The following is a 27,361-nucleotide window of genomic DNA, read 5'->3' as shown; positions in this document are numbered from 1 at the left end:
CAGGGACGTCAAGGGGATGTGGGACCGCCCGGACCGCCCGGTCCGGCTGGAAAAGAGGGACCCGCTGGACGCGATGTAAGGAATTACAGCTAATCCTTGATTTTGTGATAATAAGGTAGTAAACAAGAGCGAATCCACCCAAAGTACTGGAAAAACCTGATTCTTTGTGGTGTGGTGTACAACCTGGGGTTCGCAGGGCAAATTTTGTTACCCTTGAAGCTATGCAATTCCCAATTGTGTGCGGGCAGCAAAATGGCTTTCTAGTTCCGTATAGTCTGTTGTGTTCGAGTTAAACTCAAGCGAGCTCTGCGGGAAGGTGCAAAAAGCACTAGAATCACTGAAATATGTACATCCAGGCTCTAAACACGAATATTTTTGACAGAATCAATTCGATAAACTGAAAAAAATTCTTGTAACGCCATTCACAATTATTACATGTAGCTCAGTATCGAATTTCATTACTAATTCTCGGATTGCCTATACCAAATTCTGCTATAAGGCCTGAGGTCTCAAGCATTTAATTCATATATGAACCGCTTGGCATATCATATAGGTGACACACCCCTGTGTTACTATTCAAGGATAGGATAGACAATGTCTCATGTTTGAGACAGTTAGTTCAAACTTATGGTCTAAGAAAGCGTTCAATGTAAGGGTTATTGGCTTCTAGCCATCACGTTACTGAACATGAGGTCATATTTGGATATCATCCCACCTGGCCACTACGACCACGTGAAGAATGTTTCTTTCAGGACCACATTCATGGCTGTATGATTAAATTAACCAGAAAAATTTTCGTGTGCCCATTATCAAGAGTTAAAGGCGCAAGAACAAGCATGTACGCAGAGACTCAAATGAAAACCAATTTGACAAAATATGACGTTACAATATAGTTTTAAAAAGAATACATGATGAAGTCGTCTGTACCGGTAAATACGTGGAGTCATAACAAAGAAAACACCAAGTTATACAATGCACTAAAATGCGGCATAGACATAGCACTTATGCATACTATATTCATGTTTAGAGCTGTCAATTAGTTTCCTATTCAATGTAGAGAATGTGCATTATGATGTTTGGTGGATTTAGTGAGGTTTCGATTTTGAATCTATTGCAGGGAGAGAACGGAGTAAATGGAAGTCCTGGACCAGTTGGTCCCAAGGTACTGATTATCAAAATCTTTTTACCGAACAATTCAGGGTTATACATCTTGATTTCTATAGGGTGAACCTGGAGCCGCCGGACCGCAGGGTATTGCGGGCCCGCCCGGCACTTGCATCGCCAGTCCTGCGCTCGGCAGTAATTTGGCTTCAGGTATTGTTCGTTCGTTCGTTCGTTCATTCATTCATTTAGAATAGGAATAGAACGTTATATATTTTGATCATTGATGTTTTTTTACATATTCACCGACTCATGATATACATACACTCAATCTGCCCTTAATGCATATGTATACCATGACTGCATTATGTGCATTTGTTGTTGGACAAGGAAGGTGCAGAAATAGCCTTGTAATGCTTTTTAAGTCTTAAGAAAGCGCTTTTGTACTTTTATGATGTTACGTAATACCTGAAATACTACGATTATTTCAACTCTGCAGATGACGAAGACTTTGATGTTGGATCTGGTTGCGGCAGCGCTAGCATCATGGGCCCTACTGGGCCGTCTGGCCCGCCGGGCATGACTGGTCCAGCTGGACCTCCGGTACATTTTAACTCTTTAGCAGAATCGAATAAATTTAAAAGCAACAATTATTTTTTAGGGCACGCCAGGGAGCACAGGACCACCTGGGGCGCGTGGCGTCGACGGTCTTAATGTGAGACGCATTATGCTACATCGGTTTGTATCATTTGTAATATCGATTGTCTCGTACAGGGTAAGGACGGCGATCCCGGGGTACCGGGTGAGAAGGGCATGATCGGACCACCTGGGTTAGCCGGAGTACGGGGCATTCAGGGGCAAAAGGTAAAGAGACTATAAGTGTTCGGTCCGTTTTATTGACTTGTCAGTAGACGTGGACAATAATGAAGTGCTTCTCCTTTTTGAAGTATTCAATAGGTGTTTCAGACATCTGACAGTGGCTATGATTATAGAATAATTCTACGTAACATTTTTCAATTGCTACGTGAAACTAAGACTAGATCAATTACTTGAAATCTCTGTGGTGGCCGCTTCCGATTGATTGCTATAGTAGGTATAATGATTTGAGTCTAGTAATTTTTTTTATTACCAGAATTACACGCTCCTTCACACTAAAAGTTTATTTATTAGCGAGAATTATATATTCGCCTCGGTTGGTCGTATTGCTGTATACAAAACATGTATAACCGACACTCACCTGCGGGTTTTTCCGAAAAAGTTTGCTCCACTTTTCAAATCTATAAAACACAACCTCAATGGGATGCGAAACCAACAAGTAATGTATCGTTGGAGCCAGAATGTCAACGCCTAACCAACTACGCCGCAAATCTAGACGAGAGCTGGGCGACCGAGCGTGTATGTACTCAAGAAGACGAGATAACCTTATAAAAATGTACTTGTTTTGGTTATTTCCTTATAGAGTCCACACTCCGCAGCGTATATCTAGTGCGAATAAGTACGTGCTATTCGCTGCGACGGGGATGTCTTCTTTCCAACAAGCCATCAGTGACCGCTTTTGCATAACTAATTCAATCCATACTATCCATACATGGTAGAGCGTTTCACCGTAAATACGCAGCTTGAGAGGGTCAGCTTGGTGCAGTTGGTCACGCGTTGAAATTCTGAATCCAATGATATATGTGATTTGTGATTTACAGTTCTGAAAAGTGAAGTAAAATTTTACATAAAAACCCGTCGGTGCCAGTTAAAGAATTACGCATGCTAGAGAAAATGACGTATCTGTCACCCATTACATTGTCACAGAGTGCGATGAAATAGGTACGGTCGAAAGATTCCAAAATAACTCTTTAATATCATGTTGAACTGGCCTTGCATTCTATTTGGTCGCATAAAAGATACATATTTGAAATTTCCGCATCACTCGTCTCGACTCAAAGCCCAACACGCGATTCAGTATAGAACCTATCAGGTAGGTATACTCGAATTTGTTCAGCCCTATATTTGACACCTGTTCCAAATATACTCCTTGAAACTACTCCAGTGTGTTTGCGACACCTCCCTCTTTGCATGCACTCGAAGTAATTTTGGCACATCTCGGAAAGTTATTAGAATACATCTTCACTTATCTTGAAATAGAAATAGAAGAAATTTATGACATCTACTTCCACCTATGCTTATCCGTTATTCTTTTCATTCAAGGGCTCGAAAGGAGAGGGCATGATGGGCATGCCAGGCACTCCAGGACATAACGGCCTCGACGGCGAAAAGGTAAGAGTTCATTGATACATCTAATCCAGAAATTTGATTAGGTATAAAATCTGAAATATTGTACTAAGATACCTAAATGGTGTTACTGAGCATTAGATATTTGAAAGGGATACTATAATTTTGTCAAAGAGTTGCTGTAGGATAAAAATTCACGTTCGCTCCTGTGATATTATAATGATTCGACAATATATTATTCTGACATTATGAGCAGTCGATCTTTTTGTGCTGATTTCAAGTTAATTTGACAGCGCAAATGGATGAGTAGACGTTGAGATAACTTGGTCAAGTCTGCCAGTGATACATTCACGTTGACCTGCTGTAATATTTGAAACTTTGAAGTCAAAATGATGATAAAAAAAACGAAAATAATTGTGTGATGTGATCGAACGTGAAAAATTGTGATAGCATGTAAACATGATTTATGCATCTGTCCAGTCTGTAAACCGACAAGGTAGCGTAATGGTGGAGGCTATATCTGTATTTTTCTTGTGCAGGGCTTATGCCCATCATGCACTGATGGTATGCATATGCAGTGCCCAGATCGTGTGTATGCATATCATGAGTCGGTTTATATGCCACGAAAATATATAATGCCCTATTCCTAAATTTTCATGATGGAGGCTACCATTTCTCGGGTAGCGGCCTTGTCACTGTTGACTTGAAATCGTCAATTTCCAATAACAATGTCTCATAGATTTCTTAACCTGCAATGTCTGTACTTTCTCGCTACTCATGGTACATTTTGGGATGTTTATAGTCTATTGGCAGTGGGGCAGTTTAAGAGATATCTTCCTCCGATCACTGTTTGATGTGCCAGGATGGTTTCTGTAAGATCTGATCAATCACTGCAGCGTTAATAACCATGGACGTTTCTCAATTTTTTCAACGTGAATAAAACTGCAAACACGCTTGATAGTGTTACAAGTGGCACCATAAGCTTTTGATTAGCAAATTTCTCCCGTCCATGTAAAGAAGACTGTCAATTTCCCTGCTTAGCACTTGTTGTTGTCTGGCTACTGTGGGGTGCCCTCTTGAATTAACGATGCAACAAACTAGGTCACACCCTCTTACTACTCGATATCCTTCCTTTCATTTTATCACTCATGATATGATGTAATGTTATTTTTTAGGGTGAACGTGGGGAACCGGTAAGTGTTTATTTTGTTGTATAACACTACCATTTTCATTGAAGTTTGATTTATTATTGTGGCCTTTTCTCTCTTCTATATTAACAAGTCTTCACTAGCTCTTACTTATAGTGAGATTGGATCAGCGGTTGTCTACACAATGGGTTGTATTGTTGTGCGCTTGATGATAGTTCATAAACACGCTGGCCGTATAGCATATACAATGGCACGAAAAATGCCACGTTTGCTGGTATGAAATGTGGCCGGCGGTGTGCGTTGTTTCTCGGCGGATATTTTTAGAACTAGATAATCTCTGCCAAGGGCGAAATATTGTTGAACCTCTTTGGCCTTGCTTTCCAGAAGCTCTCGGCCTATACGTGACATAAAGTTTTGCGAGTAGGATGTAGAATCGTTTCTATTACTTCTATGCATCCCATGTTTATCCGTTTTTGAAATGCAGTATCTAATATTAGTGGTGTTATAATACTTAATCAAGAATGTGTTTAATGAATAAGGAATTTGCAAAAAATCGGGTATACATTTACAGTTAATGATTTGGATGATACATTTTATCCTGATATCATAGGATAGCATTTCATTGTATTTTAAGATAGGGCTGTGTGTGTACTGTGTAGTTTTGCATTCCAATTTATTAACAATGCTGGTAATCTTTGTTACTATGAGATTAACAAACAAACTTTGATATCTTGCCACGATTGTTTTGGAATTTCTCACAGACGAGGTAATTGCAAGATATGTCGTGATTTCGTTTTGAAATATTTGTTCGGATGTGCAAACTGATTTTGCCTTTTGGCAAGATTGTGAATTGTGAATTTTTCTTGTACTCGTAAAGTGCTGTGAAATCATGAAAATTGGCTATTTTGTATTAATTAATCGTTCGCTTTCAATGGTTAACAGACATAAAAGTCTACCGCTTGCATCATTACAGCTATTTGTGTGTCACGCATGCTTCTTGGCAGACACTCCGTGGGACGTTGTTAGGTCTATGAATCTACTCGGACTTGCATATCGTTTCCACTTGAATCTTACAAAACATTTCGTGCGTTACAGGGTCTGAAAGGAGAGCCAGGGAAAATCATTGGTCCAGATGGAACAACCCTTTCTGGCGGCATTGGCCCGCAGGTACTTGTCTCATTTTCAATTGCATTACCGCTGTTATCGTACTTTTCAACAATTAAATCCGAAAGGGTACTTTAGGAAATACAAAAATAAAATCACAGTTACACGGAGCACATTTAGCTGCACATAGGTACATGCAATCACTACTTTATTCACTGCTGTATGTCTTTCGTAATTGTTTGTGAATTGAGGACGATGCATTGTACAGAACTCATTTTAAGAGCTTCTTGGAGGTACAGAACTTCAATATACAATTGGATAGTATATTCATATCGAAATAAACTGAATATTTTCAGCTGACACTCGTCAGGGGTAATCGTCAGCAACTAGTAGAGAATCGGAAAGAACATTGTATACTATTGTATTCTATTCAATTGTATATTGAAGAACTCGTTCTTGAGATTATTCCAGACTAAGGCATTGTTGAGATCAAATCACTGATATAATATTTATAGAATATATAATGTTATAATGTTGATAGTGTGGGAGAAATTTGTTACCCAAGGGACCGACTTTTGTTCTTGTACATTCTACGAGTCGATAATAAATTTTGCTCGAAATTTCAGGGGCCGCGAGGATTTAAAGGAGACATGGGAATGCCAGGACACCGGGTATGCATGATATTTTATTTAACGCAAAGCAATAACCTCATATTTTAACTGACTCTCAGCAGTAGCCAATTTCAGTAATAGGGTGAAACAAATATTTTATTCGTCGTAACATAACGATTCTATCAAAAAGAGGACAATCCCTCTTAAAAGATGACATATGGTATCCCGACATTGGACTCCGATTCCAGATTATAATTACGGTCTGTGGGCACATGAGGATGCGGCACTTGAACATATGGGCTGAAGTTATGATTAGGTTAGAACTGTGGTTCTTGACCTTTTTTCCTGCAGCGCCCTCTTTCCAAAATTGCCTGGGTCTAATGCCCCCCCCATATTTTAAGGCGGTAGTAAAAACAATGGGAAAGTCCAGTCGGTCTTTTCAGGTTGATACTTCACTATTGTAAATAGCTTGAATAGCGCCCGAGGACCACTCGACTAATCATCGCTATGATAATTTTATGTGCTGCTATATTCTGCATCAAATCAAGGTTGTTCAACCATCGGGTACGGGGTCGTTGGGTCGTACCATCTGGTCGAGTAATTTTAACATGAATGTATCCAAACAAAGCAACCCATATTATATAACATTCATGGAAGGTTGCGGGTCACAACACTAAACAGTATCATTCTTTATGATACAATAAAGAAATATTACCAGGATTTAATTTTGTAGCTCTTAGATACAAATGTATTTTGTTAATGATTTTGACCAAAAAGCTTCAAAGCGTCTTCAATGTACAAAGGGCTCTCACTCTTAAACGTGGCGCAGTGCCTCTTTCTCCGATTTCGACGCGCTGTTCGCTGCGGGATAAGATACCTTGTTGTGGAAATTAACCCGAGGCAACGTGATGGAAGTATTTTAACAATAATTGACGATTTAATAGTACGCGCAATTAATTTTACATGAAATATAATAAACCACTGCATGCATGGGAACATGTTGCAAACACTGACGGCATATATTTCGCGACGCGCGACAAAAAATTTCGTGATTTGACAGATTCTGTCGGATGTTAATTTGCAATGAGAACTTGGAGATATAGGCTATAGAACTGTCGCTCTACTATATAAGCATATGTTGCTACTGCACCCTCTACTGTGACGCCATTTTTGTTCAGCGCCCACCTGAGCCCAGCGCCCCCATATCGCCCTTGAGCGTTTCCGCCCCATTCAAAATCCAAATCTCCCCTTGCCTACCATTACTGTTAGATAAAAAACCAATAATGGGGGATTGTGGCAACCATTCTTCAAAGACGCAATGAAATGGCTGTCTCAGCCGACTGATTCTTCAGTCATTGAGCACAAGTCGTGTCCATAGACAAATTGACTCAATTTCAGTCAAATCGTTTTCCGTATTTGAAAAAATATGACTCGAGTCACGTCGAATACCACTCAAATCATTACAACCCTGATGAACACCGACTTATTTGTCATTCCAGGGGCCGCAGGGAGAGCCGGGACCACAGGTTTGTTACTGTTTTGTCAAAGCGTCGAAATATTTTATCTACCATACCCCTCCTATTTTTCCAGGGACCGCCTGGACCACCGGTATGATTCTCCAGGTTTACAAAGTTAGGACTGTTTCTCTAGAAGCGCGTTGTCTGTTTTACAGGGTTCGGGACGTCCGTCGGGCTTGGAAGGACCACCTGGTAAGGGAGTTGCTAGGCCTGACCATTTGAGATGATTGACAACTATGATATTGTTTTTTTTGTAGGTGAACCAGGTCTGCCAGGAGAGACAGGACCAAGGGTCGGTATTCTTTTCTTGTTTAGTTTATAATGTGAAATTGTTGATATATTAAGTCCTTTTCAATTTTATACTAGTCGATGACGATTACTCCTGACAAGTGACGGCTGAAAATATTTGGGTTTATTTGAACAGAAATATATTATCCCAGGGTTGTAACCAAGTCACAAGGTTCTGAGTCACAAGTCAATCTCAATTTTATAGTTCTGACTCGATTCAACTCGAGTCCTTTTCAATTCAACACCGAGTCAGGTCCGAGTCCAAGTCACGGAGTAGAGTGTCGAGTCCAAGTCATAGTGTTTTGACTGGAGTCCGCGTCCAAGTCATTGTGTTGACTGTTCAATTCCGAGTTGATGACATGTGAAACCCACTTTTTACAACTCTGCTCGATAATATCGAATGCTTCACAGGTTCACACTCATAATATACAAATTTTCCTCACTTTTAACAGTTTCTGGTAGCATTTTCAAGTACCAGCACTGATGGACGAACTAGTAATAGTGTGATAACTTTACTATTCTTCGAAAATACAATGAAATGCCTGTCTTAGTAGACCCAGTCTCGAGTCATATGACTTGGTCCGAGTCATGCGCAATCACTCGAGTACAAGTCTAGTCAATACACAAATTGACTCGAGTCGAGTCATTTTTCATTTTGAAGAAAATGACTAGAGCAAGTCGAGTCATCAAAAAATCGCAACTCGAGTCGACTCATGACTCGAGTCATTACAACCCTGCATTATCCCAGTCGGTGTATTGTATATGCCGCAAAAGCATCGAGGACAAAAATACACAACATCCTATATTCCTATTCCTATTGTTGGCATGTGAATATTTTCGTGATTTTTTTCAACGCAAACCAATTCCAGGGACCAGCCGGACCGCCCGGACCCGCGGGAGTGGGTAGCCGTGGTTATCCTGGCCCGCCAGGCCGAGACGGATCGGGATCGATGGCTGCCAAATACGAAAGTGTCGACGCTATGGTTGAAGATGTCAACGTGAGTCGAATTTCTTTGCCCTATCAAAAATTTTAGCATCCAATCCCGACTTTGAATTCAGAATGCAATGCTTGGAACTTTTGCATCGGTCGTTCCAGATGAATCTCTTTACGTAAGAGTGCAGTCCGGTTGGCGCCAAGTTCAATTGGGATCTGTTTTGGTGAGTATGGTTTGGTTCTGTATGTTAAGAGTTTACTCAGATCACAGAGAAAGAGAGAATATCTTCATTTGTCAACTGTGCAAATCATTAGCATATGTTATAAAACTACAGTTAAATAAAATATGATAAATGGATAAATAAGGTATAGACGTGCGTCTCTGTATAACTGTACCATCAAAGTTGAGTCACTCTGGCCAGGAGCTTCTTACTACGCAAGTGGTTACACCTAAAACTTTAAATCAATTGTTCTCAGCCTTTTTCCTACTGTGCACCACCTCAAAGTTCTATTATTTGGTTACATACCAACAAAAATAACGAAAATCTTAACCTTACTTCGAATGTATATAGGCTAATCCAGCCGTGGTAAATTATTCATAGCACACGCTATCAAGGCAAAATTTAATGTGATGGTTGCAATTGTCTCATGTCCACGAGCCGATCTGGTCAGGTGCAACTGAGACGCAGAAATTATTTAACTATGCCGTCCGTGAAGAACGAATTGAGAACACTGTAGCTTTACTTATAAACAAACGCATTTACTGCGTACCATATGAAATGACTTCAGTTACCAGAGGTTGAGAATCAGTGATTTAAATTAACCAACAAAACAAACATATAATAATGGCCTACATATACAGTGAAAAAAGGAAGAGCACAATCACACACTCAATGAGAATCATGTAGTAAGAAGTACTTTTACTTTTACTTTTATTTCTTGCACTGCGGGCAGTTACGATTTTAGAATACTTGTAGTCGAGTTTTCAGTTTTCCATCCAAAACTGAGCCTAGAATAGCTAAGTTTTTACTTACTTGGAAATCATTGCAGTAACCTCTGCTAATTGATTCTGCTATTGATACGGTAGAGTATCAAGGCTGACCAAATTCGCCCAGAGTCTCATGCACTCTTTATGCTTGAACCTAGAACGAATAATTTACATTCACAGTAGCAGCTGGGATAACTATAACTTGATTTGTCTTGGAATACAATTTCAGACGGCATCAAATGAACAGAACGTTGCTCCTACACCTCAAAGAACCACCACCTCGACATCTACCACTACTTCAACTACAAGACCTACTACCACAACGACAAGACCTACTACCACAACAACTACAACTACCAGGCCTACCACCACTACAACAACAACAACGCAGCAAGCTACCACGACAACTACACCTGCTACCACTACAAAAGCGAATACGCCCGGTACCCTTGTGTCTGGCCCCAGCCTTCACCTTGTCGCATTGAATTATCCGTTACGCGGCGACCTACACGGACTCTCCGGTGCTGATCACTTCTGTTACAAGCAAGCTAGGGCTGCCGGACTTAGAGGAACGTACAGGTAGGCGTACTTGACTTTTTGTTGCAGTGGTGGAAGGTGCATAATACTAGCCAGAATCCTGACTTCCAAAAATTTGGATTATGTCTGCCAGTCTTGTGCCTTGTTAGCAAACGGATTTAGTTCTTCGGAATCAGAATAACGCGTTTGATTTTACCGTATCATCCACATCCCTAATTCAATTGGTATTGTGATTTTGAAAAGCGTAAGGTAATGTTGCAATGAGTTTGTGTAACTTTTATGACTGAAATGATCAGGGTTGTAATGACTCGAGTCAACGATTTTTTTGGTGACTCGAGTCATTTTTTCAAATGCGTAAAATGACTCGACTCGATTTGTCCCCGAGTCATTGTGCATGACTCGAGACTAGGACGGCCAAGACAGACATTTCATTGTAACTTTGAAGAATAGTAAAGTCGCCACATTTCTGGTATTTCGTCTATCAGTCCTGATACTTGGAAAATAGGGCCACAAACTGTTCAAAATTGCGATATTTTGAATGCGAGCCATTCTATATCACTCGAGCATAGTGGAAAAAGTGGGTCGGAGAGGATTGAACTCATGACTGAACAGTCAACACAATGACTTGGACTCGGACTCAAGTCACGACACTATGACTCGGTCTCGACCCTCTACTCACTGACTTGGACTCAAACTTGACTCGGTGGTGAATTGAAAAAGACTCGACTTGACTCGAGTCAAAACTATAACAGTGAGATTGACTTGTGACTCGGAGCCTTGTGACTTGATTACAACCCTGGTATTACCCGACGTAACAATGTTTGGATGTTGATCTTTAGGGCGTGTTTCTTTTATCCCTTTCCTCATCGTCGTCACTTTCTTCCTTGTAATTGTCCTCCTGGGAGCAGCAATGCAAGGAAGGAGGGTCCCATGTAAACCTTTTAGACACTCTCGAAACGTTCTACTGCCGTCAATCGAACCGAGTTTTCCAGCGTAGATAGCGGTGGATTCAGGGTTGTAACCTAGTCACAAGGCTCCGAGTCACAAGTCAATCTCACTTTTACAGTTTTGGCTCGAGTCAAGTCGAGTCATTTTCAATTCACCACTGAGTCAAGTCCGAGTCCAAGTCACCGAGCAGAGGTTCGAGTCCGAGTCATGGTGTCATGACTCGAGTCGAGTCCAAGTCATTATGTTGACTTCCCAGTTTACAGTTAAAGGCGTGTTAAATCCACTTTTTATGACTCTGTTTGGTGATATCGAATGGAACGCATTTATAATATACTAATTTTCGACATTTTTGGCAGTTTCTGGACGTGTTTTCAAGTACCAGTACCAATAGACGAAATCCCAATAGTGTGATTACTGTGCTATTCCTCGAAATTACAATGAAACGTCGGTCTTGGCTGTCTGAGTCTCGAGTCATATGACTTGGTTCGAGTCATGCACAATGACTCGAGTCCAAGTCGAGTCATCTGAAAAACGTGACTCGAGTCATTACAACCCTGGGTGGATTGATTAACCAACTGAGGCAGCTCCAGCGTTGCGTTGTTCGAGTAAAATTACTGCAATCGGCTTCATTTTGATTGATTTTGTTTTTCAGAGCTTTCCTTTCGTCGCGTGACCAAAACGTACGCTCGATAGTGCACCGTTCGGTCCGAGAAAACGTTCCCATCGTCAATTTCAGGGTAAGACACGGCAGCTCCCGCGGCCCACGTCATATCTCTCTTTTTGATTTCTTCTTTTCACTATTTAATTCTCTCATTTGTAGAACGAGATGCTGTTCCAGTCTTGGAGAGATTTGCTGAACTCGGGAGGAAAGATTTCGTCGGACGCCGCGATCTATTCCTTTAGTGATAAGGACGTGAAGGCGGACCCGAGATGGTGAGTCATTGGGTTTCGCAATTACTCGTTAGAATTGAATAGTATACTCATATTGAAATGAACCCGAATATTTTCGGCTGACACTCGACAGGGGTAATCGTCAGCAACTAGTAGAGAATTCGAAAGAACAGCGTATATCAACAATCCGCTCAAGATTGATGCGGAACAGTCAAAGGCCATAAATTCTGCAATTGGCAAACACTTGTTGGATAATCCCACCTGTGCGAAAAATTATCGAGACGACAGATTTCGCATGCTCGGCAAGGGTCGCTCACACTTTCATTTGTGTGCCTTGGAGTCGAGTTTTATCAAAATACACCCGCCAAGGCTGTGTCAACAAAAAGAGTTTGTGTATCATCTAAAAATAGTACTTTGAACGCTATCGTATTCGACATTTCGTGCTGGTGACGTCATATTTTGTGTTACGATTGTTGATATACGCTGTTCTTTCGAATTCTCTACTAGTCGCTGACGATTACCCCTGACGAGTGTCAGCCGAAAATATTCGGGTTCATTTCAATATGAATATACTATTCAATTGTATATTGAAGTTCTGTACCTCAAAGAAGCTGTTCAAATACTCGTTAGGAGTTCATTTCGTGGATGTCAGTACTCTGCCATCGAGTTGGACACCTGTAAAATTTTCAACTTTTCCAAATAAATTAGAATTAGAATTTTAACCACACGTTTTTTTTCCGAATTAGGCTAGAATTACTGAATTCGCAAGAACTCGGAAAGCGAAATTACATTCCGAATTGGAAAGAAATACAACAAAAGTTCAAGTCAGGTTCATCTGAGACCAGTGTTCATTCTCATAAGCATGAAAATGACAAATGTCTGTACACCACAAGCTCTACTCGCTTCGTACTATACAGTCGTCTTGTAGCATCCCGAGCAAACTATTTGAGTGGCATACGTGACTACTTTTGAGACCCCTTACTTCCTACTTCTATAGGGTTACCATATTTCTGTTACCCAAATTCCGGACACTTTTTAGCGCCCACTAGTGGATTTTAAAATCACACTGTCTGTCAATATGACGTCACACTAGCAAACTTTGCTTATAGACCAGAGGTGGTCGTGATCCGGTTCAGGAGTATGTGGCTGTGTGTTGTGTTTCAGCCCTTTCCCGTCCAACTAAACAATGCTTTTGGGCTCACCAGGGTAATCGATGCAACTTCTGGGGGGCGCTTGCTATATGTATCTGGTTTCTATATGCATCTGGCCGTTAAATTTTTTGAATTTATTCTGTCAATAATATTGGTTCTTCCATATGACTCTATAGTCTGATCCTCTCTCCGCCCGCATGATCAGAGTAAGCGGTCGAGCTGGTGGAGGGTAAGGACTTGGAAAGTGCAAGGAGCGAAATTGTACATCGTGAAGTCATGTTCATGTCACACCGATAAGATTGCCTATCAGCCTTATGCCGGTGCACACCACGGAGCTTTATAAACACCCCACACCCAGTGGTTTCCAACCTTTTATGGTCACGACTCCATCTCCAATTTGAAAATGTTCCGTGACCCAGATCAAAATTTGACGAGCTGATTACTAAAAGAAGTCGGCACCTTTGCACAGACTTACTCACGGGCTATTTTGGAAGCTGATTACGTTCAACATCTTCGCGATTCCCGGAATAAAGGCAAACGACCCCCTCACGTTTGGAACCACTATCTTTGAATAAAGCCTGTAAATGGACTGAACATCTCTAGGAATATACCGTTCTCCTATAATTGCAGTTACAATTAGGCTTATTTCAGTAAATGAAGGTTATTTTTATTTATATTTTATTTCAGTTTTTGCGAGGGTGGTAGTCCCCATATTAAAAACAATCAATGTGATGGTAAATCGCGCGCAGCGCGAAGAATAATATCATGTCGCATAAATATTCCCAACAATTATGTTATTATGTTGATCTACGGAAAAATTATGAGCCTACGTCAAGCCTCAAAATTCTTGACATTTAGGCATATTTAGAAATTCCTCCCGGACGCAAGTTTGAACAGTGAAATTCCGGACATGTCCGGGAAATTCCGAACGTATGGCAACCCTATACTTCTAGAACCTAGTTGAAGGGGTTTGAGCACGATTGGAAATCGCTGCTTGTACTTGGGTAGAAAACCGACGTGTCTCTTCTACTCGAGCAGCGATGCTGGCTACTTTGACCACCACACAGTGTGTCACCGTGACTGTCCCGCTAATCCAGTGCTTCAGGGGATCGGTGGAGGGCAAGACACTCACCCGAGTTATGCAGATGAATTCACATTGTTCTACAGTCAACATTCATTATAATCCTTTTTTTCTGGCAATATCACGTTTATTGGTTTTGTTTTCTTAATACTGTTGTTGTGCACCAATATTCTATAGTAGCGTGTCTGATGTGAAGAAAAGGACAAAATACTAGGACGTTTGTGTTGATTTCCTTTTTTATACACCACATATACACCCACTCACTCACTCATGTAACCTAGCATTACCATGATAGACATATGCACGATTGATGTATATTCATTATTCATACTGAGCGCTGGACAAGGAAGGTGCAGAAATAGCCTTGTAATGATCTTTCACCACACCCTCCACCAATACGCTATCTTGTCGGTAATGTAATTTGGTAGATTTTTAGTTTAGTGACTCTTCGAAGGTTTGCAGATTTGATGAAGGGCTCGCAAAGTCTATAAAGGTTAAGAGAAACAGTGCTAACCCTTTATCGTTTCGCATTGCAGGCCCATCAAGGTAATGTGGCACGGCTCCGACACTACAGGCCGAATGAACACGATGCACAACTGCGCCAACTGGAGAACGTCCAACTTCGCCGTCACGGGCCGCGCCACCGAACTCGAAACCGGCCAGCTGCTGGGAGAGCGCATCTACAGCTGTTCCCACTCGCTAATCGTGCTGTGCGTCGAGAACAGTGTCTCAACCTGGTCTTTCAAAAGATGAAGTCCCCTCTTGCCAGATCGTATAAAACGCCGCTAGACTTAACACTAATACACTCGACTCTTGGGCTGAATAGGACACGCTAAAGTCGAACCGGATTTTACCAGTCGCGACCGTCTGTGACGGCTACCGGGCGGTAATCTGTCTTCCCCGGGTCGTCGGCGCACGCAACGCTAAAGTGTATCGAAGTATTAACGACCATTGTGCGTAGTATATTTCCTATTTATCTTTTCGAGTCCATCTGTACAAAAGTCTGTATTTTTTGCACCAGAACGCTGGGCGACTCCCCTACTCTGCCTGTCTCTCGTTTGCAGTTTAATTACCAAGTGTTAACCTTTTATTTTCACCATAGTAGTCGCATGCTTGGATAGTTAAGCTCGGATTGTATACGCGAGGCACGCGAGCATAATCATAATATGTATTCTGTATATATCGTCCGATAGATTTGAGCGTTGAAAGAGGTCGCGACAGCGTTGTTATCTTCCGATCGGTGTGTTTTATTATAACGGTATCGCGCCGGCCGCGAGGGCTTGCGAATCGCCACGCGCAGCGCGAAACGTTTCGGGGGTTTTTAATGAATTTGATACCTTGACTCGTGCGAGAGAATTTACAAATAAATTTGCGCCACATCATCCTCACCATGTCGCGTGTTTTTGTGGGACGGGACGCAGCCACATTTGTACTTCCTTTGGTTGCAACCTGGTGAAACTACAAGCAAAGCATGCATTTTAGAGGACTTTGAACGGCTTGTAACTCAAGTTTGAGGTACTGTTGTAGATTGAAGTAGAGATGTGATAATGACTCGTATTATAGGAGCGATGGTGGCCAATGAGGCGGGATGTTTTTAGTGAGGTCAGCAACAAAACGTATGATCCTTAAATGACGCACTATCGAACAGTAAGGAATTAAATGCCATAACAGCATCATGCTGGAAGCCCTCTCTAACTCCTCAGCGGTTAGCAGTAATCGTACGCTTGTCACGAAGTCAAAAAGTCCCAACTTGTTTGGAGGATGCGCGGGTGGGAAAAGACGTATGCAGCGGCATGCTTATTTCTAGAAGAATAGAGTGGAGGAAGGTTCACAGCTCGCAATGCGGCTCACAATGAACACTGCAGCAAATATCGTTTTGGAGAAATCTTCCGTCGATGAAATATATCATCGTTGCTAGTTATCTTTTAGTGTCGGTAGTCGAAATTATTGGATTGAGCAATTCTAGCTACACGACCAATATCCGTATCTAATAAATAATTATAATTAAATGATTTATGTGCAATTATGCCTGCCCTTAGAGAGCGCCAAAAAGTGTAACAGGTGTGACAAACTCAAATTGCGTCGCGGGCCGGATTCGAACCGTCAAATCGCGCGTAGGCCGCACCAGCAGTCAACTGATTCCAAAATTGACTTGAGTACTTTATTATCAAGTATATAGCGGTAATATTGCACTGTACCACGGATCATAGGGGTGCAAGTTGCAACATTCAGCGATTCGGGTTTGTCTGGAGGCCAGGTACCTTTTGAGTAAGAAATGACACGGCAGTGCAACTACAGATATTTGCATTGTATTTTTCTATAACTACCATATTCAACACGTAAACTGCTTATAACGGTTTCGCATTGGCGTTTTCACTTCTGTGAATAACTAGGCCTACGTATTTTTTTCTTCATTTTTCCGTAAAACTTAGTGTGGATCCAATGTCTTCTCGAAGTTGGGTGATTAAGTCACCGACTTTTTCCCAGTGGAAACTAGAAAGATGCCACAACACAACAGTCGAGTGGTGATAATGTAGCCCAGGGGTTCTCAACCTGCGGCCCGCGATATCTTTTATTATAAACGCAATTATTACTGACACTTTTATTGTAGCCTACCGTCTCTGTTTCGTTTCGTTACTCATTATTGAAAGCAGTGGTTATCAAACTGGGAGCGCGCCCCCGTGGGGCCTGAAAGCATCTGAATAGGGCGCGAAGCTGCGGTCAACTAAAAAAAAATTTAACGCAATGTAACTCCCGTTCTTAGTTATTGCTCTGTGTATGGTCCGAATTTCATATTTGAGAATTCTCTCATCAACAGCCATAACCTTCCATGCCTCCAAACTAGCCGTTGGTATTGCTAGCATTCTGGTTGCATTTTGTGATATGACGATAAGGGGGCACGAAATTTTTCTGCGGATCTGCGGAGCCCTATAGGCTACTTGTTAGAATTGAACCAAATTTGGTGTGCAGCGTTTTTTAGGGTAACCTGACGATTTAAGAGGTGACCGGCTTGAATCGGGAAAAAAAGTTATTTCTGAACAGCCCTAGTGGACATGTAGGCCTATGTAGAGGAAATGCTGGCTGGGCAAACGCGGGGAGGGGACCAGCGAAAAATATCAACTTGACAAAGCTGACTTCTGTAACTATTGCTGCAGAGGCCCAGGCATTGAAGGAAAGGAGAATGGTTTATTGGTTTGCTCGGAAATGGCCCGGAACACCAGACTTCTTCTCATATCACTCGCATCACAGCTCAATGTGCTAATAGCCTCCGTAACGCAAAAGTTACCGTAGTTTTATACTTGCTCGCTCGCGCATTGAAACAGAGAGTTCGGTTCTCTGGTGGAATGGTTTGAAGCTGCAAATACCGACATAGCAACGAATGCAATGCACGCTCCATGAAGGGATTTACTTGTGCCGCTAGAAGATACATCGTCTCACAACAAGCAGCAGCAGCAAACCTATGAACGCTGTCCAGTATAATGCATAAAAACGTACTAAATGCCCGTATACGACTGGTAAATAGACTACAGTAGCCTTAATTTAAGATTCGCCCACAAATATACATGTTAATATTGTTCTGCGGCCCGCAGCGTCTTCTGCTGTTAAAATGCGGCCCGTTATACAAGGGAAGTTGAGAACCCCTAATATTGTAGCCTATGGACCTGGGACGGGCAACTTCTCCGGTCGGCGGGCCAGATATAGGAAAATGAAGTACTTGGCGGGCCGGATTACTGAATATATACATTAATCACATATTTATACACCTGCAATGAATAAATCGTATTTAATGCAAACTTCAAGTTTAGCGCTTTGAGCCCAAAAACAGTGTTAAATGAATTTATCAACAATAGCTGTTGAGGTCAATCAGACATCTAGTGGTCGTTCAAAGTTGTCAACGAGTTCGTTGAACTCTGGCTGCATGTCGTATGAAGAAACCCCTATAGTAACGACTGCACGTGAACATCAGTTATATTGGAACGCAGCCTTATCTCGTTAATGTTCATTATTGTTCATGTTCATTGTTCATGTACGAAAATGTATGTAGGCTATATCAGTACACCTAAACAAAGCAAGTAGTTTCATGACCCTCTTTCTCAGGTTGGCAAATTTGGATTCATTCTGTGACGCATAAAATTTGTCAATAATTTCAGATTAGAATTTCACTTTCAGGGTAGAAACTAGGGATGGTGTGAACCTCTGAAAGGTTCGGGTTCGTGTGAACGCGAACCTTTTTGAAAGGTTCTGTGTGAACACGAACGTGAACCTCGTGACGTCATATTGCTAATTCCAACCCTATCTTCCAAAATATCGGCGTTTTAAACGTCGCTAAATGTATCAACCGCGGTAATCAAACGATATATTAATTGCATAAAATCAATACATTCCGTCACTTTGCCAATAATTTCGACGATGACTTACCAAGGAATATAAGCTTACGCCTTAACGGTCTTAGCCAGACCGGACAATGTGTTCGGAGACTGAGTATTGCTACATTGATATTGATCAGAGTGTACAACGGGTTTCTATACTCACTACCGATGCCACAAACAACACCAAGTTATGCCAAGCACCTTAATCGCACGGATTTGGTTTTAATGATACAGTAAAGATATGAAGTCAAGATTGACCCCGTACGCCCGTTCGATTTTTTACATCAGAAGACGATATCAATGTCATTGATTGGTTGAATAAGCATCATTCGCTGACTACGTATATATCGCTCGTGATGTTGTGTGATTGCGGGTCAAGCTCACAACAGAAAGTCACTAAATATTCACAAACGGAAAGCTGGTTATTCCGAGAAAATTTCTGCAACAAAGCAAGTAAAACTTTTAAGGTTGTCGAGGTGCATGGTGCATGCTCGTTTAGCGTTGATTTTTTATGCTGCCAGCACCATGCATGAAGTGGCCCGCAGTTGAAATGCAATAAATTTGAGTCAAAGATCTTATAATGGAGTGAAAATTCAATTTACCAAAAGGTTCACAGTGCAGAACCTACTAAGGTTCTGTTGTGAACGCGAACCTCTAAATTTCCGAGGTTCACACACAGAACGCGAACGTGAACCTCAAGTTCACACCATCCCTAGTAGAAACTCTCTGCGGGCCGGATCCGGCCGCGGACAATATGTTGCCCGTCCCTGCTACATTTGCTGTCTTGAGGCATTATTTAATGGAAGAAACTTCTATAAAAAATCTCAACATTTGTTACAAATGTGATGGAAAATATATAAGAGTTAACTCAAAAATGGTCCGCGGGGCGAATGAAATGGCTTGGTGGGCATATGTTTCACACCCCTGCTTAAGAGAAAAGCTGGGAAATCGACCTATTATTTCCATCTACCTGTGGTATCATCTGGTGTAGGCCCTGAATGAATGTAAACCCGGTTGGACTTGTTGTCGGTGGTACGATTGCATGTGGTTCAGGCTTAAGATCTTCGAATTCTTGAGTTTCTGCCTTCTTCTTGCCAGCTAAATACGACATTTCATAGATTGGGAGTTTAGAAGAAGCGTTACTACGATTTTTGGCGACAAACCCGGTCATTTACCACCCTAGAAAATGGCTTACGTAGCGTAAGCCATCTCTATGGTGTATGCCTGGATGGTATTTTATGTATGGGTTTGGTATATATGCCTCATTCACACCAACCGGTACATAGGCACGAAAGCTGAGTCTTGTGTCGCTGACGTAAATTGCATCTCACGCTAGAATGGGAATCTGAAGAATTCATGATTTAAAAAAAATTTACCTCTGTAAATTTGTGACGAACATAGTGCATTAAATCTCCACAGTGAGAAGGCCTTTTCAATCGGATTAAACTGGCCTAGCCCTTGTTCCGTTTACTTTCCATTCACATATAGCTGCGTCTCTCTACACTGCCGTTACTATGGGTGAGTTTTCAATTTCGTCGACTTTCCGGAAATCAGGATCTTGCGTATTTGGTATACCTGTAATAACATGTAACAGCATACTATGATGAAATACAGAGATTAATTAGTTTTTCCGGTGCCAACACACCTCTGAATCAAAAGCGCACAAGTACAACACACGCGCGTCCACGTCGTCCAAATATCATATGATCGACCGAAAAGATCATCGCTCTATCAAATATGCCGGACCTGATGTGTGGAACAGTATCCCGCCGGCCATCAGGCAGTCGACGAGCATGTCCACATTCAAGTCGAAATACAAGCAATTACTACTAAATAAATACAGTCCATCCTCAAGATTACCGGACCACGACTGACCTATCGATCTCGCTTCCCCTGACATGCCGGCCTATTTCTTGTCGCTTCCTTTTTCTATACTATCTTCTTTACTTTCATTCAGTGTGCATGCCTCCTCTTTACATCGCCTAGGCCAAGGTGGGTGTCCGATTCCATAGACAACTCCTAGTCGCTTCGACATCTTCCTTTCTTTTCATTGTATCGCATTTTTTGTGGTGTATTGAACTGATAAAATTGCTAATAAACCAATGATGATGATGATGATGACACTTGGAAATTCGTGTCGCTCATTATATTTCACAAAAATCTTGTATAAATGGCAAATTAATACGCATCATTGTTCATCGTAAAATTAAATACTTTTCAGTGAATATTCCTACTATTCCAGCTATTCATTGCTGCAGAAAGAAGCCTCGTGATATTTGAGTATCCGTGAGCAATTCTCATCGAGTTCGTGAGATATCCAGACAGTCAGAGTCAAATTTCAACAACAAAATGGTCATTTGCTGCCACAAATCCGTAGATGTGGGAAGCATCACGAATCCGCTAAATGCTTGTTATGATATTTCTGTAGTTTTTTCAAATCCCTTTCCAGTCTGCGTCGCCGTTCCTCGCTTTTGAGCGCGTCCATCGCTGGCAATTCCTCCTTCATTAGAGTGGGAACGTTGTTGCTCGAGTCTGCTTCCTTTTCATCCGGTTTCGGCTTCCTTTTCTCACCGATTGGCTCCTTTTTCTTGCTCCGACGACGCGACTTTCTATCCTTATCTTTACGTGATTTACCATGCTTTCTCTTGTCACCATGTTTTTTCGCGCCTTCGCTACGCTTTGGTGCCGACGTATCAGCTGGAATGTGACGAGTCCTTGAACTGTGACGTTTCGTCGTTGATTTGTTCTTGCTCGGATTTGAATGTTCTGGAATCGGGTATTCGTGAGTGAGATTAGTGATAGCCGCTAGAATCCCGTCCAAGTCTTTCGCGGCCTCTATGATCGATTTGGTTTGACTTGACAGTTTCGCTTTCGTGTCTGACCGATTCCTAGTGTTTTTAGTGCGGCTCGTACGAGACCTGGACTGCTGTCTCTCGGGTGAACGTTTCCGATATCTGCTATCTGGCACTTCCGTACGCTTATCCCCTGTCTTTTCAGGCCGGTGCCTGCGCTTTGTCCGTTTCGGCGTGTCTTCAATGTTAATTTTGGCAGTTTTTTGCATTATCATCAACCTGTCGGGCGGCGGCGTGACAACAGGCGGCGAAGCGACTTCGCTTGATTTTATTATAGTTTCTTTGCCTATTTCAAGTCTTACGTCATAAGGCTCGGAGTAAGTTCGGTCGTCCATTTTCGGTTCGTCGTCAGACGCCTTTCGCGGATTTTCAAAACTGTATTGCGTTGTTTCTGGAATTGTGATTACTATTGTGCTTCCTTTGCTGTCTGCAGCGGAATGTGGGTCGTTATTTTGGGATCCTTCGCTTGAATTCCCCGATGTCGACTTGAATGAATCTTGCGGTTTGTTGGTTGACTCTACAAAATCAGTAATTGTGAGTTTAAATGTGAGATACGCACGTCGCACATGGTGCATAAAAATTCGTTTACTATCTAAATTTCGATGGTCGAACAAACGAACAAAAATTGTGATCTACTGAAAGGACTAACACCGAACCACACTCTTCGTCAAAATCCGGAAAAAGTGGTAATGGATGTGCTAGGGTTGTCGAGCAGGGATCTTGTCCTAATTTTGAGGGTTTTAGTATTCTGTAATCTGAAATGTTTTGCCTGGATCGCGGCAGTAAGCTCAGTGATTAGAACACTCATCTCGCAATATATTGCCTTGGTTCGAGTGGTATTGGTAGATTGCGAGCAATATACATTCTAGTGCCGGTCTCAATTCCCGGGTAAATGGGCATGTTTTTTGGTTATGGCACGAAAGCTATCCGGCCTGGCGTAAAACGCCAGCTCAAACCGCGTGATTGGTATTGTATAAAGTGAAAGTTACCTTAATTCGTACCACAGATTTTTTCTAACCGAACACTGTGTACAATATTGTATAATACAGTACCGCACCTTAATTTCGTACCCTATAATGTTCTCCGAAATACAACATAGTACCGTGTCAAATGTTGTACTGTACCATATCATACCAACTCCTTGGCTAAAACTGTGACAGCCTTTCGATGGGAAGAGTCGAATGATATAGAAGAAGATGAAACGATTTCCCCGTAACCTTCTCGCTAAGGTTTCGGTTCGCGATATATATACTATGTACCTATGTAGTCTGTACGTGGGCCTATAGGCCAGACCTACTAATAAGAGTCACTGAACCGATTTGAATTCGCAAACAAAATGTGGTTCATCACGGCGAAAGCATTGTGGTTATACCTTCGGAGGTGTCCTCATGGTCTTTTTCTTCTGCTTTTTTCCTTTTCCTCAAAAAATGAATATTACGATGAGATATCCCACGGAACACAGACTTGGGTTTTGTCGAAATTTAAGTTGCCGCAGTTTTTCAAGAGTTGTATATCGCTAATATATTCCGCTCACAGTCAACAATCGGTGCATTTGGAAATATATTTGATTAGCCTACATTTGATGGAGCATCATTAAACTTTCTACCGCTCTAGGCAAGCTTGACAAAATTAGGATAAATTTTGCTCTGCAGTCAAAGCGATTTTACTGCGTCATTCCGGAACAAAACGACGGACGATTGGGAGATTATTCATTTCATTTGGCTTTCCACTGACGAAGGATGGCTATTCCAATAATTGCGTTGACCATCACATTCTATAGAGGCAATACAGCGGAAGGGTTCCTCGGATATAAAAAGGTTGCAAAATATAGCTAATAGGCCCATATTTACATAGCCCTAAAGATATGTCTAAGTCTATCTGTAAAACACGGCTATATAGGCCTACTACAACAGAGCTATAATACACAATAGTGGTCAAGAATAATACATGCCAATACACATTACAGAATAATATATGATTCGGATAATAATCGCATACCTCTTCTGCTTATAAATTAGGCACACGAAACACGGAATCAGAAGCAGGAAGATGAACAGAAGAATGCCGATAAGAATCCAATACCAGTATTCCCATACAGTGGGTCCTATTTCGCCGCCACCTGCGTGTTTGTAAAGATTTAATTGTGAAAGCTATATTACAAGTATTATATAATATAATATTCTATTATCTTTATAATTCGCTACATTAACGCAATTGCGCCAAATCCTTGTCGTCCATATTTATTGTAAAGTAACAGGATAGAATGTATCATTCTATAGTTGATTTGAAAACGACCTTAGCAATACCGAAACAAAAAACAAAATCTAGACATAAAATAAATCCAATATATGTTTCGTGGCAATGGCGTGAGCTATGTTGGAGAATTTTCATTTCCAGGGATAGTTATTGTCCACACCGGTAGGTATGGTTGTAGTGAGTATCAGCGCAAGGGCGCGTATTGGGACTTAGCCTACGGTACAACCAAATGTTGTAGGTGTATCAGGAACGTTATCCGACGTCCTGAACACGATTACACGATGCCAAGTCAATTTATTTCAGTATCAGTGGTGCACAATCGCTAGAGAGAGCAATTCCGGTTGTATCGATATCTTAATCATTATCTTGATTAATTCGTGAATTAGTATAAAGCTAAAACTTGACCCGAGGGTATACTGGTGCTGAATATTCCAGCAAGCGCCGTTTTGTAGAAAATATCAGGTGATAAGATATTTCTCCTTAAAAATTTCTCAAAAAATTTCTACTATGCTCATTAAAAATTTCACAGTTGCCGTAATCGCTAATTAGAGTGATCTTAAATTTCCTTCAATATGATATGTTTTAGGATTTCACAGCACTACGACGAAAGTACCTCTGTTGTGAAACACACCTGCAATATCTGCAGAGGGGTATCCGACTGTTGTCTGAACGTTTTTAGGTCCGTCATGTGATTCCGGCGCATTGTTATCCTTCCTCGTTGGGAGTTTTCCAAGGTTTATCGAACCTGCTGCTGGGTAAGTGTACCCGTCTGACGTACCTTCATCAGTGATGTAACTCGGCTTACTGCGCGTCGTTGATAGAGTAGTGCGAATGAAAGTAAATATGAAAGATGGCTTTGAGGCGGTTAAACTTGAAGTCGTCGCCGATATACTTGATTTCTCAGTAGGTAGGCGAGGCCTTGGCGCGTAGTGTTTAATCTTCTCCGTGTTGCTGGAAGAATACGTAGTTGAAGCAGCAATAGATGTAGTGGTTACAGGTGGTTTTGTTGTGGTCGTCGGGGTATCTTTGTTGCCTTCGTCGGCGGAATCTTCAAGGTCCTGACCATTGCTTTGCGTTGGTAAGGTTTCGGACGGTGTAGGCAGAAGTTTAAAGATGAAGCCGGAGCCTACACGATTCTGCACCTCAGGTGCCGCTTCCTCATCTGCTTTTATCGGGCGCGATACCACTAAACATGCTAGTAATAACGAAGCTGCAAGCTTCTGCGTAGGTCTCATTGAATCGTGCAAGGTCGTAGCCTTCCAAACTTCCTAAACCTGACTGCTTTTCTAGATGTATGAAAGTCACCACCGATATGAAAGAACACAAATAGATCGATAGGTGACGTCTAATAGGCCTCCATACATACTTAGCATTTTCGATCGCTGCGAGAATTTTGTCAATACCCGACTGGGCGCCTGCGGCTATAAAACCAGTATTTCTACCAGATTCGTAGCCAATATCCAAACAAGCGCAGTCGATCCATAGACAATGCTACGATAAGTCGTAAGTTACTAGCAGTCATTGCCGATTTGAATGGGTACTGTGCAATTTGTGTTACGCGATGTTCAAGCACCGCGTTCCGATTTGATTTAAGCTTAATTCCTGAATCATTCATGTCGATGCCATCAAGTCACGTGACTTGCCTAGCGAGTCACCACACTGACGGAGTGGTGGCGAGTTGCGTGATGGTGTGTTTCAGGTGGTCCTAATCTGACTATAGCAGGAGTTCCCAAACTAGGGGTCGCGACACTAATGGGGTCGTTCACCTATTCTTTGGGGTCGCGGAGACGAAAATTAAATATATCTACCAATGACTATTAGAAGAATGTCAATTAAGCGGCGGCTCATATCTAGGTTCATTTTTCAAAATTGAAGGAAAACTAACGCGAACCCGGTAAAAAAGGTACCAGGTCAATCGAAGCGTCATTTAAAGCGCCACCTACTATAACGCAAGGTTGGTATCTGGTCATTATTATGAAATTAAAGTGTCGGAAGCATGGCAACCGATAGGACGGTTATATTTCCTTCCGAGAAAATTACAAGTGACCTGTAGTGCTGCGTTAACAAAATCATACATACGTAATAATCACATAAATATACACGTAGAGGCCAGGCATGTAAAATTGAGAGATGGGGTCGTTTGCCTTTATTCTGGGGTTTGCGAATATGTTGAACGTATTCAGCTTCCAAAATAGCCCGTGAGTAAGTCTGGGGAAAGGTGCTGACTTCTTTTGGTAATCAGCTCGTAAAATTTTGATCTGGGCCACGGAACATTTTCAAATTGGAGATGGAGTCGTGACCATAAAAGGTTGGAAACCACTGGATGTGGGGTGTTAAAAAAGCTGCGTGGGGCGCACCGACATAAGGCTGATTAACAATCTTCTGGGTAGGACATGAACAATGAACATGACTTAACGATGTGCAATTGCGCTCCCAGTATTTTCGAACTCATCATCCTCCACCAGCACTACCGCTAACTCTGATCATGTGGGCGGAGAGTAGTATCTATATAGTAATATATGGAACGAACAATATTATTGACAGAAATCATTCAAATAATTTAACGACGAGATTCATATAGCAAGCACCGCCCCTCCCTTCAGAAGTTGCATCGATTAGGCTACCCTATAGTGTGGGCTCAAAATCATTGTTTATTTGGGCGGGAGGGGGCTGAAAACATGTGCTTCCGGTCCCGGTTACACAACACACAGCCACATACTCCTGAACCGGACCGTGACCACCTCTGGTCTATGAGCAAATCTTTGCTGGTGTGACGTCATTACTCATTTTGAAATCCACTAGTGGGCGCTAAAGAGTGTCCGGAATGTGGGTTACTGAAATATGGTAACCCTATTCTAGAATCAAGATATCCCTGGTTAATGTAATCATAACTACTTTTTCCTAGGACCGTATTCGATTACACGAACACAGCAGATGATCATCGTGGTCCGTGGACATGGACATATGAGCAATGAGCATGCGACACATGAGCATGTGGGTCAAATCAGGGGTTAGGGTAAGGCTTGGGGTCAAGATATATATAGCGGTTAATTTCAGGGCTATGTTTCAGGTTCGTGTTGGGGTTATAATGTCACATGCTAAAGTGTCGCATGCTCAACTGTCGTTTTCTATTGTGTCGCATGCTCTGCTGATATGCCGGCCAACCGATCGGCGTATGTAGTGAACCAGACAACGTATTTCATATTCGGATATGTATTTGTATATAGAAATATCGAGTAAAGTATTTTAACATCGACCAGGTCATGAATGAAGTGTGGGGATAATATGAGCAAATTCCTTTGATGCATCGAAGCGGCCGTCTCTTGTTTGTTTTGGTTCTGCGCGTACGGTACCCGAACAG

The 27,361-nt window shown here is 41.8% G+C and overlaps 2 protein-coding genes across 3 annotated transcripts; one reads left to right on the top strand and one right to left on the bottom strand.

Moving 5' to 3' along the window:
• Window positions 1-16: 16 nt before the first annotated feature.
• On the top strand, window positions 17-15,910 carry LOC145439978 (uncharacterized). The gene is made up of 20 exons (XM_080317646.1): window positions 17-75; window positions 1,090-1,162; window positions 1,224-1,314; window positions 1,601-1,704; window positions 1,763-1,816; window positions 1,876-1,965; window positions 3,301-3,369; window positions 4,500-4,517; window positions 5,568-5,639; window positions 6,203-6,247; window positions 7,687-7,713; window positions 7,778-7,795; window positions 7,860-7,896; window positions 7,962-7,996; window positions 8,862-8,990; window positions 9,052-9,150; window positions 10,144-10,493; window positions 12,052-12,136; window positions 12,220-12,332; window positions 15,059-15,910. The coding sequence occupies exons 1-20, from the start codon at window positions 17-19 to the stop codon at window positions 15,273-15,275; spliced, it is 1,785 nt and encodes a 594-aa protein (XP_080173772.1). The 3' UTR covers window positions 15,276-15,910.
• A 5,113-nt stretch (window positions 15,911-21,023) lies between these two features.
• Window positions 21,024-25,479, bottom strand: LOC145438819 (uncharacterized). Of its 2 annotated transcripts, none has more exons than XM_080316178.1 (4): window positions 24,632-25,479; window positions 23,743-23,863; window positions 23,117-23,157; window positions 21,024-22,261 (listed from the first exon to the last, which is right to left on the bottom strand). In XM_080316178.1, the coding sequence occupies exons 1-4, from the start codon at window positions 25,233-25,235 to the stop codon at window positions 21,282-21,284; spliced, it is 1,746 nt and encodes a 581-aa protein (XP_080172304.1). In that variant the 5' UTR covers window positions 25,236-25,479; the 3' UTR covers window positions 21,024-21,281. The 2 variants fall into 2 exon arrangements, with proteins under 2 accessions (XP_080172304.1, XP_080172303.1); XM_080316177.1 differs by having other exon boundaries at window positions 23,117-23,163; window positions 24,632-25,477.
• Window positions 25,480-27,361: the final 1,882 nt, after the last annotated feature.

The sequence above is a fragment of the Botryllus schlosseri genome, chromosome 5, assembly GCF_051294905.1.
Source record: "Botryllus schlosseri isolate E-star chromosome 5, Bs_hap1, whole genome shotgun sequence".
NCBI classification, from domain to species: domain Eukaryota; kingdom Metazoa; phylum Chordata; class Ascidiacea; order Stolidobranchia; family Styelidae; genus Botryllus; species Botryllus schlosseri.
This window is presented reverse-complemented; position numbering and strand designations above follow the sequence as displayed.

Excerpts from the sequence above, each read along its gene's own strand:
- LOC145439978 (XM_080317646.1), top strand. The coding sequence starts at position 17 with ATGTGGGACCGCCCGGACCGCCCGGTCCGGCTGGAAAAGAGGGACCCG. Across the intron at positions 76-1,089 it reads AGGGACCCGCTGGACGCGAT|TGAGGTTTCGATTTTGAATC; the intron begins GTAAGGAATTAC and ends TGGTGGATTTAG. Across the intron at positions 12,333-15,058 it reads GTGAAGGCGGACCCGAGATG|GCCCATCAAGGTAATGTGGC; the intron begins GTGAGTCATTGG and ends TTCGCATTGCAG.
- LOC145438819 (XM_080316177.1), bottom strand. The coding sequence starts at position 25,235 with ATGAGACCTACGCAGAAGCTTGCAGCTTCGTTATTACTAGCATGTTTA. Across the intron at positions 23,864-24,631 it reads CCCCTCTGCAGATATTGCAG|GTGGCGGCGAAATAGGACCC; the intron begins GTGTGTTTCACA and ends ACAAACACGCAG. Across the intron at positions 22,262-23,116 it reads CCATGAGGACACCTCCGAAG|AGTCAACCAACAAACCGCAA; the intron begins GTATAACCACAA and ends CTGATTTTGTAG.